At 34.8% G+C, this 20,808-nt stretch overlaps 1 protein-coding gene across 5 annotated transcripts in view; it reads right to left on the reverse strand.

Annotated features, from left to right (window-relative positions):
• ADAM22 (ADAM metallopeptidase domain 22) overlaps window positions 1-20,808 on the reverse strand; it is a 185,730-nt gene that overhangs the window by 19,479 nt on the left and 145,443 nt on the right. For 4 of the 5 annotated variants that reach the window (XM_087915257.1, XM_087915255.1, XM_087915256.1 and 1 more), the window contains exons 17-26: window positions 15,192-15,284; window positions 13,040-13,120; window positions 12,451-12,501; window positions 8,608-8,671; window positions 7,270-7,375; window positions 6,196-6,318; window positions 4,358-4,526; window positions 2,788-2,893; window positions 2,326-2,416; window positions 1,089-1,106 (exon numbers count right to left, since the gene is read on the reverse strand). In XM_087915257.1, coding sequence (XP_087771383.1) covers window positions 1,089-1,106; window positions 2,326-2,416; window positions 2,788-2,893; window positions 4,358-4,526; window positions 6,196-6,318; window positions 7,270-7,375; window positions 8,608-8,671; window positions 12,451-12,501; window positions 13,040-13,120; window positions 15,192-15,284 — 902 coding nt within the window. The remainder of the gene's footprint in view (window positions 1-1,088; window positions 1,107-2,325; window positions 2,417-2,787; window positions 2,894-4,357; window positions 4,527-6,195; window positions 6,319-7,269; window positions 7,376-8,607; window positions 8,672-12,450; window positions 12,502-13,039; window positions 13,121-15,191; window positions 15,285-20,808) is intronic. The other variant, XM_087915258.1, reaches the window with a different exon arrangement.

Below are 20,808 nucleotides of genomic sequence, written 5' to 3' on the forward strand. Positions count from 1 at the left end.
AACACCCAGGAACTTTTTTTTTAAAAAAAATATTAACCTACACTACAGAAATTGCAATGAAATCTGAGTTTTCCATGAAGTCAAAGAATAGTTAAATGATATTTCACAAAGAGATGATGCAGCATTTTAAATTATGCAATAAATAGTAATAAAGTCAATTACATTTGAGGTAGCTTCATGAGGGAAACTCAGCTGAATGCTAAACTAAAAATTAGTTTAGAACTTTATTGGACTGAAACAGGTTGAAATGTTGCAATTTTCATAACAAAAGTTTGACAAACTCATTGGTTTTTTTTTATATTCATTTCTTAAATACGTTTGTTTCTCTCTATAAAAGCTTTCTTTTGACACAACATTCCAGAGTGAATGGATGAATGCCTTCAATATGCAACTTCAGAAGTTTCATTGAGCAGAGACATGAAATTAGACCAGACCCAAGATTGTACATCTGATCCTTATTCTACATGTCTCTGACTTTTTTTTAAAAAGCCATGATTTCTTTAAAAAACAAACATAATGGGTACCAGCTGGAAATGAAATCATACATAAATATCTGAATTGGCTCCATCTAAAAAAATATAAAAACTAGTAATTTAACATTGTAAAAGGCAAATTCATATATTCAACAGGAAACACTTTAGAACCCCAATAATCTGAAGTGTTGGAGAAGTCATTAATTATCAGATAATTGGCTCTGTTTTTGAAAGGAAATTGTCTTTATTAATCTGCTGTACCTAGAATGTCTGGTAGCACCTTAACAATTAACAAGTTTAGGATATTACACTTTTATGGATGGCTGTCTAGGGATAAATGTTCATCATTTTGACTGCTAAGGAACAAAAATTATAATAGAAAATATAAACCCAAGGAAAAGAAGTATTAAAAATTTAAAAAGAGACTAATTAAATTAGGTTATTTGTTGATGACAAGTCCACAGATAAACAGGACTTTTAGTGGAACATAAAGGTGATATGTGGTACTTTGATTCACACAAATGTATGTAAGTATCCATACCCACAATACATAAGAAATTGGGGTTTTATTTCAAGCATTCTGAGTCAATGTGGTCATACTTTATTTGCACATACCTCTGTCTTCGATAGTTTCTTACAAGAGAAAGGAAGAGAGACAAAGAATGAGTTATCGCGTGGCATTTGCTTTCATTTTACTTAATGTTTTAAAGAAATGTTTGGATTCCATAAACTGTGAGAAGGAGGCAATCTACATTTTCCTTCATACTATAGTATCTTACACCATTAATCCACCCATTCCCTCCCCTCAAGTGCACACCAAAAAAATTGCTTTAGAGATTTGTGAGAACTTCAGGAACAAGACAAGAATTTATGTAGAAAGTTGTTGTTTGAATCAGATCTCACTTTGGTAAGCAATTGTTAAGGAACCAAGCTCAAACATTCACAATATATAAAAGAAAATGCTAGTAGATATTATTTTTTTATTTCTGAATTGAATTTTATTATATTTAAAAACAATACTGCTACCATGAAAAACTAGGAGACACGTTTTTTCTGTATGATAAGTTCATGCAAAAAGAATTTCAGTTTTATATTCAACAACATTTTTGGGTGAAAATTTCCAAATATTAAGAATATGAACTCATATAATTTCATTATTCCTAAATTTAAAGAAATCATAGTTCTCTTCTGGTACCTATCAAGAGATGTTTAGGATGAGAAGTAGAATTCAGCAATCTTAAATGCAACAAACCTCTTTATTGAAACCAAAGATTTATGCACCATGATTGTTGTCAATAAAATTATTCTCTTTCTCTCATCTTCACCTCTATGATCCACTGCAGCAAATTCTCTATTAGTTACACATTATATAAAAGGGGTTTTGTGCCCTTTTTGAAACTATTGTAAATCAGCTTCAGTGGGTAACATCAAGAAAGAAGGTTTATTCTTAACATTTTCCGCATTATTTTCAAAATTGTATTGTGTTTTAATATTATATACAGAATTTAAAATTTTAAATGCAAATGCAATGAACTGTGTCTCTGCATCCAATGAGACAGATTTGTATACTTTTAAAATTAAGAGCACATCAGTTCTTTAATCCTCCACTAATATTGTTTTCATTGGATCTATTTAAAAATAGATATATACTTGAAAATGAAGATTTTTTTCATTTATCACAAACTAGAACTTTAAATCTAATTAAGAAATAAATTATTACATTTCCTGCTTTCTTACTGTTTTTCTAACTGGTGAAACAAATGGGTTTTTTAAATTACTCTTTGTTAACACATTACCAACCATTAGTTTATTTCTTAGCTTACATTTTTTCCTCTATATATAAATTACTTACCTGTAACCCCATGCTGTTATTCCCATAATGAGAGCCAACACTAAAATTGTACCAGCAATAGCACCAATAATAATGTTTGTGCTAGTGACACCTAGATTAAAACAAGAATTTAAAGCATTACTATTAGAGAAACCCACTTAAAATTACACAATCATTTTCTTTTTAAAGTAAATTTTTTTGGGGAGAGGGGAATTCTGGGACACTTAAGTGAACAGAGAATTACACAGGATTCAAGCTGGTGAAGATCAAAAATAGTTATGGGTTGTTATTCTTTCTAATTCTATAACTAACAATGTAAGTGAGACTATATTTGCTGAGGATCAAAATTTGATGGAGGACTTTTCCCTTAAAATGCTAAATGAAGAATTAGTACCCTTATTTCTGTACAGATCATGTTCAAGGCATTTCACATGAAAAATAACATTGCCACAATATACTGTATATACATATAATAAAACTCACCTGAATTGTGCAAGCTTCCATCAATAATTGGTTTCATGAGACGTTTGCTGCAATCTACACCTGTCCATAACTGCTCACAGATACATTGCATTTCATTACTACAAACCTACAAAGGATGTAATTCAAATTTAAAACAGAAAAATCCTAACATATGTTTCCTGGGAATCTAAGAAACTAGTCAATTTTAAATAACATATTATAATCTCCCATATTTAATTAGTTGACCATGGATGAATAAGTTACAATTCATTTTGCTTGTTTACATCCCACTTTTACTATTTTTATTAATGATTCCAGGAGGCAAACATACCTAATACTTAAATGTCTCTGGAGATTCTCAGTTATCCAGGTCATGGTTGTCCCAAAGGTGCTTTTTCAAGAGGCAACTGGACTTTCTGTTTTTTCTTTGAAGACGTTTCACTTCTCTTCCAAGAAGCTTCCTGCGATACCTAATACTTCTTCCTCCTATCTTCCCCACAGCATCCTGTGAGGAAATTGACTAGCCCAAAGTCACCTAGCTAGTTCTCATGCCTAAAGCAGGACTAGAACTCATGGTCTCCCAGTTCTAGTTTGATGCCTTAACCATTACACCAAATTGACTCATGGTCCTCATGCGGCCCTCATTCCCATTATGAGAATCTATAGAGTTTCTTCAGGATTCTCCAATACATTTTCATGACAAGTTTGCAAGAGTTTGCTTTAGTCTTTAATATAAAGTTTTCTTTATATTAAAAACCCAAAACATCTATTTTTTTAGCTTCCACTCTCAGAAAAATATTTTTTAAAAAAAATCAGGCAAAAGCATTCCTGCTTATGACTATGTAATGGTTCCTATAGCTCTCAGATGTTGAAAATGATAAGTATTTTGAAAGTCAAAATACCCAATCAAAAACACTATCCTCTAAACTGTTCATCTTATTATTTTAACAAGCAAACTATTTTTTTAAAGAGAAGGGGAGAGAAGGGAATATAATCTATGGGGACTGAACAACATATTTAAAGATATTGGGAGAAAAGTGTTCATGGGGGCAAAGTTGTTCTCTTCTATGTAATTCAAAAATTAACATGCTGAAATTTCCACACCCTATAAGAGACACTCTTGATCAGTCAGAAACAAACTTTCTCAAAGGGACATGCATGTATGTTTTCACATCTTCATTTGAAAGTTCCCCTCTCATTTTTAGAGCTGCTGCCTGAAACTGAATTGTTAATAGATGATTCCCAGGTTTGCACCATTTATTTTGCAATGTCTTTAAAGGCATTTCTTGTCTACAAGGGACAGAAAAATTCATTTGTGCTAAAGATTTACTGCAGCATTGAAGAAAATCATTGGGTAGTAAAAAAAAGAAGAAGCTCATAGAAAAAGGCCATAACAACTGCTTCTATACAGCGCAAAGAAAACTATAGATTGGGTATCAGAAGTGAGCTCAGTTAAAGACACTTTTATCATTATTCTTCATCCATGTAACTGCTGCATTACTGGACTACTTTAAATATCCAAAAATAATAAATAAGTCATATTTTTCCACATTCCAACTCCCCCATCTCAAGACAAAAAGACTACACTTACTCCATGTCCTGAGCAAATAAAGCGATCTGTACTTCCAGGACAGGAACTGAAGTTAAATGTATCAATTGAGAGACATCTGTGATCCCAGCATATTTTATTAGGACCACAGGGTGTCCCATCTTCTACATAACCTAAATCTGCGTCTTCCTCCAACTTCACATGACCACCACTACAAATAGAGTAAGAAGATTTAGTTAATGAAAACATGTAATCAAATGAAAATCATTTTGAACAAAACTCAACCAAATTATTCTATGTTAAGATATCATATCCCTCTGTATCTATGCAAGTCTTAGTAGATCACTGTATCTAGCTGACCTTGTCTGGCCATGGAAGTTAAGATGGATCAGTCCACGGAATATCAGGGTTGTAAGGACAACTTCAAAGATTGTTAGTTTGTTGTGATGAAAAACAACACATTACAATAAGGCTATGAGCAATACTGTGGGAATATATATTTAACAGATTTAACCGATAATCAGAGTTGGAAGGGGCCTTGTAGGTCATCTAGTCCAACCCCCCCCACCCAAGCAGGACCCTACACCATTTCTGACAAATGGCAGTCCAATCTCTTCTTGAAAGTCTCAACTGATGGTGCTCCCACAACTTCCAAAGGCAAGCTGTCCCATTGGTTGATTGTTCTCATTGTCAGAAAGTTTCTCCTTATTTCCAAATTAAATCTCTCCTTGTTCAGTTTCCATCCATTATTCCTTGTCTGGCTTTCAGGTGCCTTGGAAAATAGCTTGACCCCTTCCTCTCTGTGGCAGCCCCTCAAATATTGGAAGACCGCTATCATGCCTCCCCGGTCCTTCTCTTTAGTAGACTAGCCAAGCCCAGTTCCTGCAACCGTTCGTTGTATGTGTTAGCCTCCAGTCCCCTAATCATCCTGGTTGCTCTTCTCTGTACTTTTTCTAGAGTCTTAACAGAAGATCACCTAGATGGCAACTTAGGCTGAGTATGGTTCTGGAACATCAAGTTAAACAGACTCTAGAAAATATTGCCAACAAAGCTGCAGGAATTGATGAAACACTAGCCTTATTGATTTTAAAATGTCCAAAACGATGCAATTAAAGTTCTACTTGTAGTCTGTAAGCCAACTATGGAAAAGATAAATGAATGTTCAAACTGTTGAACAACTGAATTCATATATTATATAGATAATATGATTTGCAATCCAGGCTTCAACAAAATACAGAATAAGAATTCCCAGATGCTAAATAGAGAAGAGGCAGAGACACCTGAGATCACATCACTTACAATGGATACTAAAAAGGGCAGAGAAGTTCCAAAAACATTTTTTTTTTCTTCGTTGATAGAGATCTTTGACTAAGACAACCACAAATTGTGGGTAGTTGTTAAAGATATGGGTATACTGTATCAAGCCATTTCTCCATCTTATTGATGAACTTGTAGTGTAACCAGAAAGCAATAATTAGAGCAACTAAATAGTCCCAAATTGAAAAAGAAGCATGCCTATATTATTATTATCTTAATTTACATGCAGAATATATTACTACAAATCCTGGAGTAAAAGATAGAAACAGAAAGTAGAACTTAAATTGTTAGGAGAAACATTACCTCAGATATACTAGTACTTTATGAATTAGATGGTTGGAAATATGGTGAATTTAACTAACTTTAGTTAAAAGAAGACCAATGAACACAGCCGATCTACTGTATTTTAGCTAAGGGAGGGAATAAGGTTAGGCAAACCCCAATGTAAAAGTTAGAGAAGGTGAGGAAGTAACTAATTTTATCTTTTTTTTTAAATCTGAGATTTAAAAAATACATAGAAATTGTAGCCATGAAATAAAGGGATATCTGTTGCCAAGAATTACCTGCAATTGAAAGTTTTTCCCAAATTTTGGAGAGAAATAGATGTGATTTCACCATCAAGCTCTCCAAGTCTTGGAATATTAGATACAATGTTAGAACACTGTAGATATCCACAAAGAACATCTCTGGAAAGAAACATTAAGCAAGTTTTTATTTTAAAAGCAGCCGAAAAGAAACATTTCTAACTATAATTTCCTACTCCAAGAAATACTCAAATTTGTTTGTTTTTTTTAAATAGTTGCAAAAGAATCTAACAGTGGCAGTACTGCTTGCTACTCACTCTGAAGAAGTCCCCATTATAATTCTCTAATTTGCATAATTATCTTCAGTGAACAATGTTGATTCAGATTATGGCTGAGATCTACACAAATCAGTGTACTACGTGATACAGGATATCATTGGAAAGATATCTCCTCCCCCTCTCACACACACACATTTTGTTGTTCCTCTTCCTTTCCCCTGTCTCCCCCATTAAAAATTTGGTGCATCTTCTGGCCATTTATAAAAGTGTGGATCTTTTTGTTCATTATTAACTTGACGAGAGTTCTGATACTCTACGAAGTAATTATCTGATCACCTATCCCACAATAATGCAAACTAGATCTATGCTATTCTGAAGGTCTGAAGAAGAAAAAAGAGATTAAGCAGAACTGAATCTTGAAGCTTCATTTCCTGGAAGCCTAATTTTTTTCTGGTTAAAAAAAGTAAAAGATGTGAATAGGTGTATGGGTAACATTCTAGGCTATAGGACTCTAGAGCTGTGTTCAGAAGTACAATCTTAATGCTATTCCTAGTAACTATACACAACCTGCCATTAATGAAGTATCAAGATCCACTGTAAACAAAGTCACAAGATTCTAGTCATCCAATTTAATAATTATTCATTTTGGGTGATAGAGAAGAAGCACTAGGGGAACGAAGATGCTACAAGAAATGCAGTGAGAATAAGAATCACCATTACATAGATTAGCATTAAGGTTAAAAAGTGAAAAGGAACATTTGTAAAGAAGCTTATGAACCATGATAGAACATAAATACAAATACTATATTATGTAAGCAGAGTGGGCTTAACTTACTCATTCTTGCACTGAATCCAAGTATCTTTGTCTCTGCCACAGCTACCTTTCTCTGTTCCTTCTATATTTAATCTTTCATAGCAATATTTATCAGCAGATGTCACTTCTGCACACAAAATATATTTAAAAAGATAATGATGTGTGGTTGGAGTTAGAAATTCAACATTGTAAATGTAAATATTTGTGTAAAAGCCATAAATTATATACTCTCAATTATTTTTCTTACAGACATAAAAATAAAATATAAGAAACTGCTGGAGCACAAAAAATACATAAGAATTTGTATCTAAAAAGATGCCATCTAACCTAGCCTTTGCCAACCTGATATCTTTATTTGCATTCAACTTAATGTTCCATTATGCCACAGTCAGCATGCCAGAAATACTGAAAGGAAAAGAAAATGAAAGAGAAAATGCTTCATCTAGTTCTATTGAATTTATTTTTGACTTTATTTTTAAATATTTTATAGATTTACCTGATGGCTGAAAGTCCTCTGGCTCCATATATATGAATTTTAATAAACTCAGAACTCATAAATAGGTTCTCAGTTAGGGGAAACTAATGGGAAAAAGAATGAAGAGGAGGGAATTTCTAAAATGGAGACCTAAAAACACAATTGTCAACAATTCCAATTAGGCTAAAAAGAATGGAAGACAGAAAAAGCCAACACGCTTAATGAAGGCTTGAAAATACCTAACAGTATAAAAAGGAACAGGTCATAATGAAAGTTATTCTGGAACCAAAGGATGGCATCAGGAAAAGGAAAGAATTTGCTGAGATAGCCAAATGATGCTAAGAACAACAAGGGCTTCTTTAGACAAGATAAATTTCTTAAATTTTCTTTAGAGAAGATAAGAAAAGACAGAGAAAAATTCATCAGTTGTTCTGAAAAAATGGTAAAATGTGATCAATAAGGATGTGCAAAATTCATCAATTCAGAATAGAAATGGAACATATTGGAGAACTCCAGATTATTCCATTCCTCCCCCTGGATCATTCCATTCTTGGGACGGATAGGCAGTTCCTGAAAGTAAATTCTCCTACCCGTAGTGGTTTGAAGTATCATAAACAGAGATGAAACGGGTTTGTTCTGGGTCTCAACCATCTTCAGACCATTTAAATTCACTGCCTTTTAAGAGAACCTATTTCCAGAAACTGCCAAACCACCTCTTGAACAATATTGTCCTGATGAAATCTGGCCAAGTTCTGAAAAGGTACCAAATTTTGGGTTGAGGAAAAATATAAAAAATGTGTACATTGCATACCTGTGAATATATTCAATACCTAATCAACGAGTTTTCAAAAAAAGAGAAAACACAATTTCAAGATATTACTCACTATCTCCCCATATGTATTTACACTGTCTGTCTCTTGTTTTGCATCTTCCTCCAAAACAAATACCCTAAAGAAAAATGTTAGAAAGTAATCACCATGTTTTGTAAATATTTGTTCAGTAAACAACCATTGCTTATCTATTTTTCTACCCATGAAGTAAATACAGTATATTCAGGCATGTGCTGCCAAAGTCAATTTGACTGTGTTTAATGAGATTCAGGATTGCAGACTTAACATAAAATTTATTTAGGTTTATAAATTGTTAATTTCAGATGCTTAAAGATTCAAAACAAAAGGCCAGTAGATCCAAAAAAGTGATGTATTTAATTAATTTTTTGTCCCTAGTCTCACAACTCTGAGTGGCACATAACAAGATAAGAAAACAATTCCCTTTTTCTACTTTTTGTTATAGAGGAACACATAGGTATTTCTGTGCTTGTATTTTGCTTCAACATACTCAAAAATTATGGCTCCAAGTTTTCATTTTCTGCAAAAAACAGTGGAACTGAGAACAAATTATTGTAAATTAACAAGAACTGTAAATGCACTAAGGGCTATAATTGCTGTTACTGATTGCATGTAGAATTGAGCACTCTTGCTTACTAATTCAACGTTGGGCAGTTTCCCAGAAACCAATATCTAGCACAACATATCTGATTGTAATCTTTTTTCCTGCCAGTAAACTCATTTAGCTTTGAATGGATTTTTTTTAAAAAATTAACTACTACCTTCTTAACATATCATACAATTTAGAATCCTATCATACTTTCAAGAGATATTCAATTACCCTATTTATATTTAGCTGTTTTTTGTTCGATAGATTTAAAGAAATTAAACAACACAGAAATCCATAAAGCTTACTTTACTCCACCTTCTCATGATTTTGCTCTAACAAATCCTGTTCATAGTATTTTTGCAATCTGTCTGAAATCCCATACTTGTCCCAAAGTCCAAGCTTTGGTGTTTTGAAACTCTCTTTTATCCCAACTAACTAGATTCTCAATATGGCACCTAAAAGCAACAACATGCCTGTCAATATATTCTTCAAAGCTTGTGTGAAGTGAATGCAATACTTTATTTATTATTATTTTTAATTAACAATAACGAATATGTGCTCATATGCTACAAAACATCAGTGCCAAACAACTATCGCTGGGCCAGGTTGCACTGTTTCTATTTCATAGATCAGGAAATGAAATGAACTGCTCCATCGTTGGTTAGTAGGTCCTATGCTGAATATTAAACCTTTGGATCAAGAAAATATGAACTGCAGAGATTCCATGTTTTTTAATGCTAGTTTATATAAATTTTAACATTATATGAAGAGTCCCTTTGAATCATTAGAAAAAATTATTTCCAATTCTTGCAACCTGGGCTGGATTGTCTTTATGAGATAAGCTATGAATGGACTTGTCTTCTATGTCTTGATTATTTATGTCTATTCTTTCTCCAATTTTCATAACCTGCACAATGGGAACTGCTAGGAGATCCATCACTAGACTTCTAAAGAATTCAATTCAAACACATTGTAATCCTCAGAGGTCCAGTGATCTCCATTCATTAAAGTCTCATTCCTTGTGGCTGAGTCAGTCTGTTATTGATTGTGTATTCCCTAGATGTGTTCCACTGTGAGGATGGTGTGTTTTCTTCTACATAATATAGAGCAGGGATGTCAAACTTGATTACGTTGAGGGCTGCATCAGGGTTGTGTTTGATTTCAGGGAGCCAGAGTGGGCATGACCAGCTTATTCATGACAGGGGAACCTGTGGTGGCCCAAGTGCTTTGCCAATGAAAATGGGCTCCCAAGCTCAGTTTTCAGCTGCGATGGCCTCGTGCAACCCTCTGCCAGCAAAAACAGAGCTCATGAGGGCCACCCTCCTGAGCTCCATTTTCGCTGGCAGAGGCACTGTGGGCCGGTCCTTTGCTTTTTCCAGGGAGTCCTGCAAGCCAGATCTAAGCACTCTGTGGGCTGGATCCAGGTCGAGGACCTTGAGTTTGACACCTCGATATAGAGGATTAGCCACCCCTTTCATCATTGATCTGCTATCTCCTACTTCCTGATGTGAACTTTGGTGGTCACACGGTCTGTTGGAGGAGGATGTGCAGCCTTTTAGGGGGAACTTGCCCAAAGGAAGTTATGCTGCTTATAGTTCCATGACATTTATGGTCCTTTAGGCTTTCTTATTTCAGGTTTTCCTGGGCTATTTAACATAGACAGTATATATTCCAGTGGTGGGATTCAAAAATTGTTAATACTGGTTCTGTGGGTGTGGCAGGGGAAGGATACTGTAAAATCTCCAGTCAGGGGTGGTGTTTGCCGGTTCTCTGAACTACTCAAAATTTCCACTACCGGTTCTCCAGAACTGGTCAGAACCTGCTGAATACCACCACTGGTATATTCCCATCCCAAAGATTGCTTCTAGGGTGAATTGGGTCTAGAGCAAGGGTCATATATCTCAACTGTCCATGAGAGATATCATTGTCTTTGTTGGGATTGCTAAACATCTTGAAGTTATCCGAGGTTTTAGATACTGAAAGGAGATGAGCATCCATGGGGAGAATGGAAGAGAAATGTCATCAATAATACTGAGTTTATGCAGGTGATAATCTAACTTTGGAACTTAATGAGACTATGATATCTGGTCATCTAAACATCAAGCTCCATATAGCTGACAAACATAAAATTTTAATGCTAGTGAAAATATTACCTTTAAAACTATAAGAGTAAATTCCTGGGCAGACATATAATGAGCCAGTAAAATCAGAGTCTCTTTCAAATGATTTCTTGCCACAACTTTCATATCTGGGCAGTACTGCCTCTTCTCACACCAACTTAACTTATCCTTCTCTCCTTCCTGCCTTGCATACTGAAAACAGATGACAAGCTGCAGGATGATCGTCTTTCTATCATTTGGCAGAATGAGCAGGCTTTTGTGTCATTGTGGGTTCACAATAATGGTGAGGTATTGTAAGCTTCTTTGCCAATTCTATGGTCAGAGTATTGTTAGAATAATACTGATAGAGATGTCCTTCTTTTATATTGAAAGAGAAATGGTTATGAATTCTAATATCCCATTTTGGTCAAACTGCTGATTACTAAGGCCTGAGAAGAAATTTATATTTGATCAAAAGCACACAGGTTGTGTGCTCAAAGCCAGAAGCTATTTATTAGAGTTGTACTGCCATCTGGTGGTCATCACTGAAATATATTTTATCTTTCCATTCTAAGCAGAATCAGTTATAAATTTCAACAGGTCCAACTTGTTCAGCTTTTTTATTTTTCTTCATGTAGGGAATTTTTTAAAAAAATCATTAAAAATCATTAATGCATCAATTTTGTAAAGCCAACATGCATAGAGTGCTACATATTTAAGACTGCCTCTGTTAGCTTAGTGTCCCTTAGCAAATGAAGGGGTATTGTTTTTTTCTTGGTTACAAACTTTGCAGAGATATATTTTGCATTCTAGTTCAAGTGAGAGAAATACAAGCAACAATAAACACACAGAATTGTTCAAACAATGAACAAACAATAAAGTAGGGATCCTGAATAATGAGAGGTACAAACTATATGCAGCTAACTGAAATTTTGACTTCAGCAACAGGAAACAAACTGGGGAAGGACATGACAGTCCTCACCCAATATTTAAACTCGAATCACATGTATCAGTCTACTATTAAAAGCTCAGAAAGCATCAGTCTACTATTAAAGGCTTCCATTGTACCAAATCAATAGGTAAGACTCTGGTGAAAACTATGAATGCAATAACCTTTCAGAATCGCAGCTTGGTCTTAAGATAGAGTCTGCCTTATCTTCTGATAATAAAAATCGAATACATTGTACATACCTGTTCATTATCACATGAATACCCATCTATTTTGTAGAGATTTGGAGAGCACTAAAGATAAAGCAGAATGAATTAAATAATCAACTGGTGAGATAACTGCAATATTTAAAATTAATTTGTTAAAAAGTTTCCTAAATTTTACTTTTCATTAAATACAGATAGTCCTTAACTTACAATAGTTTATTTAGTGATCATTCAAAGTTACAATGGCACTGAAAAAAAGTTACTTATGACTATTTTTCACATTTACAACCACTGCAGGATTTCCACTGGCATATGATCAAAATTCAGACATTTGGCAACTGACTCATATTTATGACTGTTGCAGGGTGCCAGGATCATGTTATCACTTTTTGCAACCTTCTGACAAGCAGTCAATGGGAAAGCCAGATTCATTTAACAACCATATTGCTAACTTAAGAACTGCAGGGATTTGGTTAACAACTGTGATAAGAAAGGTGGGGCAAAAGTCACTCAACAAATGTCTTGCTTTGCAACAGAAACTTTGAGCTCAATTGAGGTCATAGGTTGAGGACTATCTGTAAAACTTCTCCAAAAATTATATTATTCCCTTTTTTATTAACTTTACCTGACTGGAGTCCCCTCTGCATGTCTCTGGAATGTCACAATCATTTACAGCTTCTCTGCAAATCACACCTTTGAGTTCAAACTGAAAAATAAAAAATAATATGTAGGGACATCGATATATTTGCAATTGGTTTAATATAGATATCATAAATAATATTTTACTTCTAGTTTACCAGAGATTCTTAATACTACTCACATAATTAAAGATATGATTCTCAAATGTTCAGTTTAAGATTTTCAGTCTTTAAAAAAATATGTCTATTGATTGATAATCTGTAACAAGTTCAGCACATGATACTGACATTGTTATTTGTACTAACAATCATATGTTTAGAATATCTTTGTGGTTCCAGACTTCAGTTATTGTATAACTAAATTGTTTAATCATAACTAAACATATTTGTCTGAAGCTAACTTTATCTACTCTTGACAAGCTAAACTAGATCAGATGTAACAGCAAACCATTTCAATTTGGGGGGCGGGGGGGAGGAGGATTTTACACAGAATGAAAAGGCTTGGAGTTTTGGGGGTTATGAGGCTTTCACAGTCTTAAAATGTATCCATCCAATTTTTGTGAATTAATTTACCCTTTTATTACATTTTTACCCTTTTATTACATTTTTATCAGTAACTTCCTTAATCTGATGCTTTTATATTTATGAGAGTTATATTAATGTAATTTCTATTGTTGATAAAATATTCTCTACATAATTTACAAGATCAATAAATTTCAGTTAACACAAAGTCCAAAATCATAAAAACAGCCAGTGCTGTTTTTATAGTGTAGTGATTAAGGTATTAGACTGGTGTAACACTAAAGCTTACTGGATGACTTTCAGCCAGAGTACTTCTTTGTAAGAAAAGTTAGGAGGAAACACCATTGGATATATATCTAACACACATAAAAATAAAAAGTAAAAAAAAAATCCTTGATTGCCCTTTGACATTTTATATGGTAGAGTTTATATATTCTGGCATTGTACTGAATGAGATTATTTTTCAATCACTTCATCATCTCACTTTTTCGTTTTTGTTGCCATTAATTTTGAGAGCCAGGAAAGTCTACAGACAGCAGTTGCTAGTTCATTTAGTTCACACTGTTGTGCTAACAGTGGTGCTGCACTATGAGATGACTAGTTTCATTCTGCAGCTGGAAGATCCAAATCCAGGAAGCTCCCATTGGCACTTGCACAACACCTGCCAAACAACTTTAACATTTATTCCCAATGGAAAGCCAAACATACACTGCACACCCAGACATAGGAAAACATATAAATGACTTCACACACAAAAAATGCCAATGGACAATCCTGAATAGGATTCACATCTTACGTGGGGTCTACTGTGCATCTCTGTGTGACAGTGGGGTCCCATGTCAAACTGTAGATCACATAGTGATCAGCTAAGCTGAGGGCCGGTCCAATATCTGAATTATTTAATTATAATTTAAAAAATAACTGTAATTGTATTATTAAAATCACATAATTTGTTAAATGTAAATATGATGAATATTATTTTACTTGCATCAAATGTGACTAGAAAAGGGATTTTTAAAAAATTAATTGTGCCATGATTAAACATTAAAAAGGGGACAATGGAAAATTACAATTTAATATAAATTTGTGAATTATCAGAATTGTACCATTTGCAAATATGATTATTTATATATTATTATAAGAATGATGTTAAGAATATAGAGATTGCACAGAATTAACATACTGTAACACTGAATAATCATGATTGATAATTTAACAAAATATATTATTAATTTCAAATTTTAAAAATTGTCAGCGGTATTAAATACAAAGTATATTGTCATATTTATATTCAAATGTAAAGCTCTCCAGAACCACACTATTCACACAATAATATGTTTGTTGAAATAAAAAATAAATTCACTTAACAACTGTGGCAATATCTGATTTCTTTTTCATATAAACAATGCTGCACTTCAATGGCTAGATGGCCTAGACATTGGTATTTGTATATACAGTAGATCTTCTCAACATTTATATTGTATTGTGTTTAATTAATCTAGATAAAATGTTAATATATATTGCTAGTCCATCTATGATATGCCATATGCTAAATATATAATCTCATAATTCCTTAAAACAAGAATGGTTTTTCCCCCAAGTCATTTCAATACGTACCTGACATTTTCTACAACAAAGTCCATTACTGCATTGAGAGTTAGCAGTTAGAGTGCAGGAACTGCAGCAATCTTCACCTTCAACATGACATTCCTAGGAAACGGAACCAATTGTGAAACAGCAGTTTGACAGAAACATGCTTCAGCTTGACCAGAAAACTGCTGAGATCCTCGCTACTCAAAATTTCACTTGCCTCCTTACTCTGGGTATAATCACATTTCTGATTACAAAACAAACAATGGCAGTATTTTGATAGCATGAGGGAGGAATGCCAGAAAAGAACATAGAACCTAGAATAATAGGGTTGGAAGGGACCTTTGAGGTCCTTTAGTACAACTCCCTGCCCATGGCAGGAGATCCTATACTATTTCAGATTTCTTTAGGCTTGATGGGATGAATGCATGTGATCGCTGAAAAGAATAACAGAATAGGAGAACAGAATAATATAGCTGGAAGGGACCCCAGATGTCCAACACCCCATCCAAGCAAGAGATTCTATACCATTTTGGACAAATGGTTGTCCAAAATCTTCTTAAAAACCTCCGGTGATGGAGCATCCACAACTTCAGGACACAAGCCGTTCCACTGGCTAATTGTTTTCATTATAAGGAATTTTCTCCTTAGTTCCAGGTTGTTTCTCTCCTTGATTAGTATCCATTCATTGCTTTTTGTCCTGCCTTCAGCTGTTTTGAAGAATAGGTTGTGGTATTAACATTTCACATGATCTTGATTCTATCTCTCTGTTAATGCAGCCTCAGACTGCATTTGCTTTGTGTTTGTGTGTGTGTTGCTTCAGCACACTATTGGCTCATATTTAACATTAGGATTCCTAGATCCTTCTCATAGTTACTACTATTGAGTCAGGTTTCATCTATTCTGTACCTTTCATTTGGTTGTTCTTGCCTAAATGTAAAACGTTACTTTTTGCACCAGTAAATTTCATTTTGTTAGGTAGGACTCAATGTTCAGGTCTGTCAAGATTCTTCTGGACCTTGAGCCTATCTTTTATTTATTTATTTATTTATTTATTTTATTTATTTGTCAATTGTTTACAAGATAATAAGTATAAGTGTATACATAGTCATGAATACATGAAATGGGTACATATAAGAAAAATAAAAGAAAAATAAAAGAAACAATAGGACAGGGACGGTAGGCACGTTGGTGCGCTTATGCACGCCCCTACAGACCTCTTAGGAAAGGGGTGAGGTCAATAGTAGACAGTCTAAGGTTAAAGTTTTGGGGTTTGGCGAAGAAACTATAGAGTCGGGTAGAGTATTCCAGACATTGACCACTCTGCTGCTGAAGTCGTATTTCCTGCAATCAAGCTTGGTGCGGTTAACCTTGAGTTTGTATCTGTTGTGTGCTCTTGTGTTGTTATGGTTGAAGCTGAAGTATTCATTGACAGGTAGGACATTGCAAATGTATGATTTTATATACCATGCTTAAATCAGACCGAAGACGGCGTAATTCAAGGTTTTCTAGTTCTAGAATTTCAAGTCTGGTGGCATAAGGTATTCTACAACGAGTAGAGGAGTGGAGAACTCTTCTTGTGAAATATTTCTGGACTTTCTCAATTGTGCTAATATCAGATACGTAATGTGGGTTCCAGACTGATGAGCTGTATTCGAGTATTGGTCTAGCAAATGTTTTGTATGCTCTAGTTAGTAGTGTGATATTACCAGAGAAAAAGCTACGTAAGATTAGGTTAACAACTCTTAATGCCTTTTTTGGCTATGTAGTTGCAGTGGGCTCTAGCACTTAGATCATTAGAGGTGAGTATTCCAAGGTCCTTTACAGAGCTTGGATCATCAACAAGATCTTGACTATTCAGCTTGTATTTTATTTTCGATTTTTTTTGCCAATATGTAAGACAGAGCATTTATTTGTTGAGATTTGAAGTTGCCATTTGTTTGACCATTCTGATACACAGTCAAGATCTTTTGAAGGGTAGCAGTATTTGTCTGTGGTATTGAACAGCTTTACATCATCAGCGTAAAAGAACGCAGTTGCTCTTAATATGATCACAGAGGTCATTTATGTAGAGTATGAAGAGAGTTGGTCCTAGAACACTGCCTTGGGGGACACCACTATTGACAGGTACAGAATTTGATAGGACGCTCCCAATTTTGACCATTTGTTGTCTGTTTGACAGGAATGCTTCTATCCAGTTATGCAGTTGTCCAGAGATACCATAGGATTTTATTTTTAGTAGTAGTTTGTCATGTACCACTGAATCAAAGGCTTTACAGAAGTCTATGTAGATTGCATCTATTGTTTTGCCCTGATCAAGTTGTGTAGTCCATATGTTTTTGCAGTGTAAGAGTTGCAGATTACAGGATAGTTTTTTTCTGAAACCAAATTGTTTATTGGAGAGTAGGTTGTTTGTCTCTAGTGGAGGATGATAGATTGGTTAATAATTGATTCCATGACTTTACAGGTGACGCAGCATAAGGAGATTGGTCTGTAATTTTCAACTAGGCAAGGGTCTCCTTTTGAAGATGGGGATGACTGTGGCTTGTGACCATAGGTTAGGCAAGGAACTGGTCCTGAAAGATTTTTCAAAGATTATGCTTAGAGGTTTGGCTATGGCAGTGGATAGCTTTTTTAAGAAATAGGCACATATTCCATCCGGTCCAATAGATAGAGATGGTTTTAGATTGCGTAGTGCTTTTTCAACATTGTCTTCTGTAAAATCGATATGTATTAGATCATTGTAGTTATCTGTGGTTCGGCTAGGAAATACTGGGCATGATCCATTGCTGTTTACAAATACTGAGCCAAAAATGTGTTAAAGATGTTGGCTTTAATGGTGTCGTCGTTGCAGTCTTTACCATTAGGTCCTATCAGGGGTGGGATGGACCTTGAATCTTTTAGTTTGTTGTTTACAAAATTGTAAAAGCACTGGTGGAATTGGTGCTTAGAAGCTTTTCCTCTTGTTTAATGTGATAATTGGTGCATTCGGTCTTTATTTGGTGGCATAAATTTTTGTATCGGCTTTTGAAATTGGCAAGAGAGTGATCTCTTTTTGGATTGAAGTTTCCTTATTGTTATGGGCAATCTGTTTTTTGTTTTGTTTTGGGAGTTGTTGTTGGTACATATAGTTTGATGACTCTTTTGACTTCAAGTAAAAATATGTTGTAATGGTCTTCAACAGTATTGCATCCAGTGAATAGAGATTGCCAATCAAGGGATGAGAGATCGTTGTTTATAAGATCATAGTTGCCTTTTTTGAAATTATAATTGGGGATCACATCATTGTGGTGGTTTTTGTGTGGACGTATGTTGAGACAAAAGTCAATCATATTGTGGTCACTGCTGGAAAAGGGTTCTTTAGTTTGTATTCGTAAATTAAATTCAAACTATTGCAGAAGATGAGATCGAGGCAGTTGTTTAGTCTAGTGTTGTTGGTTACTAGTTGTTCCAGTCCCAGATTTGTAACAGCATTGTAAAGGTTGCATGTATGGTTTCAGTTGTACATTCATTAAGGGTCCAGTCAATATGAGGCAGATTGAAATCACCAAGAAAGATAAAAGATAAAGGGTATGGGCAGGATGCTGCCCATGTTAGTAGTGTATTTAGCTTGTTTACATGTTCGATGTCATAATCAGGTGCTCTGTAACATAGTAAGAATCGAATTGTGATATTTAAGGATAGTTCACAGATAATGGTCTCAGGAAGAGCAAGCTCCTGGGTAACTTGGATATTTTTAGATGTAAGGACTTTTATAGAAGATAGCAACACCACCTCCTCTACGAATTTCACGATCTGATCGGGTAAACATGATAGTCTCTTACTGTGGTAATGGAGTCAGGAGAGATGCGTTGAGCCATGTTTCATAGACAAATATAATGTCGAATTTAGCCATATTTAGTAGGAGGAAAAATTCAGGTATTTTATTTACAAGGCTTCTTGCATTGAGTAGCTTGCATTTAAGGCCAGCAGTAGTTGGAATTGAGGTAGTTAGGGGCGTGCGTGCCTAGTCTTGGGTGATGGTGGATTGGTTGAGGTAGGGTTGTGGTTGAAGGTTAAAGCTGAGTTGCGGGATGTGTGACTTACTTTTGATACAGTCAGCATGGTAGTCAATGTACAGGTCCTTCTCTCCATTGTCTAGACGTTTTTGAGTTCAGAGTGCGGAGTACACGGGAGCGGGCACGTTGCTGTATGGTTAGGTCAGGGCGACAACGGAGGTTCTTATGGTTGGTGTTGGTTTTGGCGAGTGAATTTATAGTGTAAATGAATTTGTGTTTGCTTGATTCATTTTTGCAAATGACCCTGCAGAAGCGTGGGGTCACAGAGCCGCCTCTGTTTTTGAGCTCTCGGCCAATGTGGGAAATGTCAAGTATTTCATCAGGGGAGATGGTTGATGCTTGATAATCACTGATGATGTTTCGGACAGTTGTGATGTCATCATTATCATTGATGCCCTCTAGACCAAATAAGATGGCGCTTTGGACGTTTCCGCTCACGCTCAACAGCTTCTCTGATGAGGACTGGGGATATCAATATTTGTCTGGGTTATGTTTTTTTGTGGATTGGGTTGTGGTTGTTGAGTAGAGATGTGGTTTGTAGCTATTGGATGTTCAGGTTTTTGCGTTGTGTCTTTTTTCGAGGTTGGATAATCTTTCTTTAAGGCGCCCAGGGATGCTACTATGGTGTCAAGGGATGTTAATCGTGTTTCAATGGTATCGACTCTTTCCAACAGATCCAGTTTGGGTCTGCATGATTTGCAGAGAAATGGAAACTCATTGGATGATTCTAGGTATTGAATCATTTGCTTGGGTAATCCCAAGCAGTCATGATGAGCGTATTTGTTACACAGAGAACATTTGATGGAGTTTTCATTATCCTTTAGAGTTTTGTAGCATTTAAGGCATGTGCAGGAGTCTTGTGGTTCATTGTTGGGGATTAATTTCTCTTTAGGTTGTGGTTTGGCATTGGATTTTTTTCTTGGCATGGTAGGTTTGTTAAGATAGTACGTTGATTGAATTAATTAATGGAACAATTTTGGGTAATCAATATAGCTAATATCACACCAATCAATCAATTGCAATCTCTCTAGTCAGATAATTTTCTTAAGCAACAATCAACCTAATCAATTAATTACACTAACTACTAATCAATTAATTACACTAATCATTAGTCACACTGTTCAATTAAATTCACTAAATCACTGATTTTACTAATCAATCAAATTACATGAATCTTGATCTATTAAACTAGTCAGTAATCACACTCTTTGCACTAAATACTCTAATCACACTAATCAATTAATACAATAAATCAATTAAACCATTAATAAAATATTTTATAGAAATTGATTATCTAATCATTGATGTAGGTGATGAGGTAGAAAAGTTGTAAGTTTTGAGGTAATTAATGGGTGTTTGATTAAAGTAATGAGGTAGTATTGAGAGTCTTTGAAAGGGTTGTTTGCTTTTTCTAGCAGCTGTGATAGACTGGGCAAGAGGAATTTATTGCTCTGATTGCTGCTGTTATTGCTTGTAAACAAAAGGCTATTCCGTACAGGATATTCAAAGCACGCTGGATTTTTGAGACTGAGAGCAAAATGAATTAAAAACACTTTAACTCCATAAATCAATATGTCTCTGAATAA

This window comes from Pseudonaja textilis, chromosome Z (genome assembly GCF_049901715.1).
Source record: "Pseudonaja textilis isolate UNSWEBS1 chromosome Z, rPseTex1.2, whole genome shotgun sequence".
Lineage (NCBI taxonomy): Eukaryota > Metazoa > Chordata > Lepidosauria > Squamata > Elapidae > Pseudonaja > Pseudonaja textilis.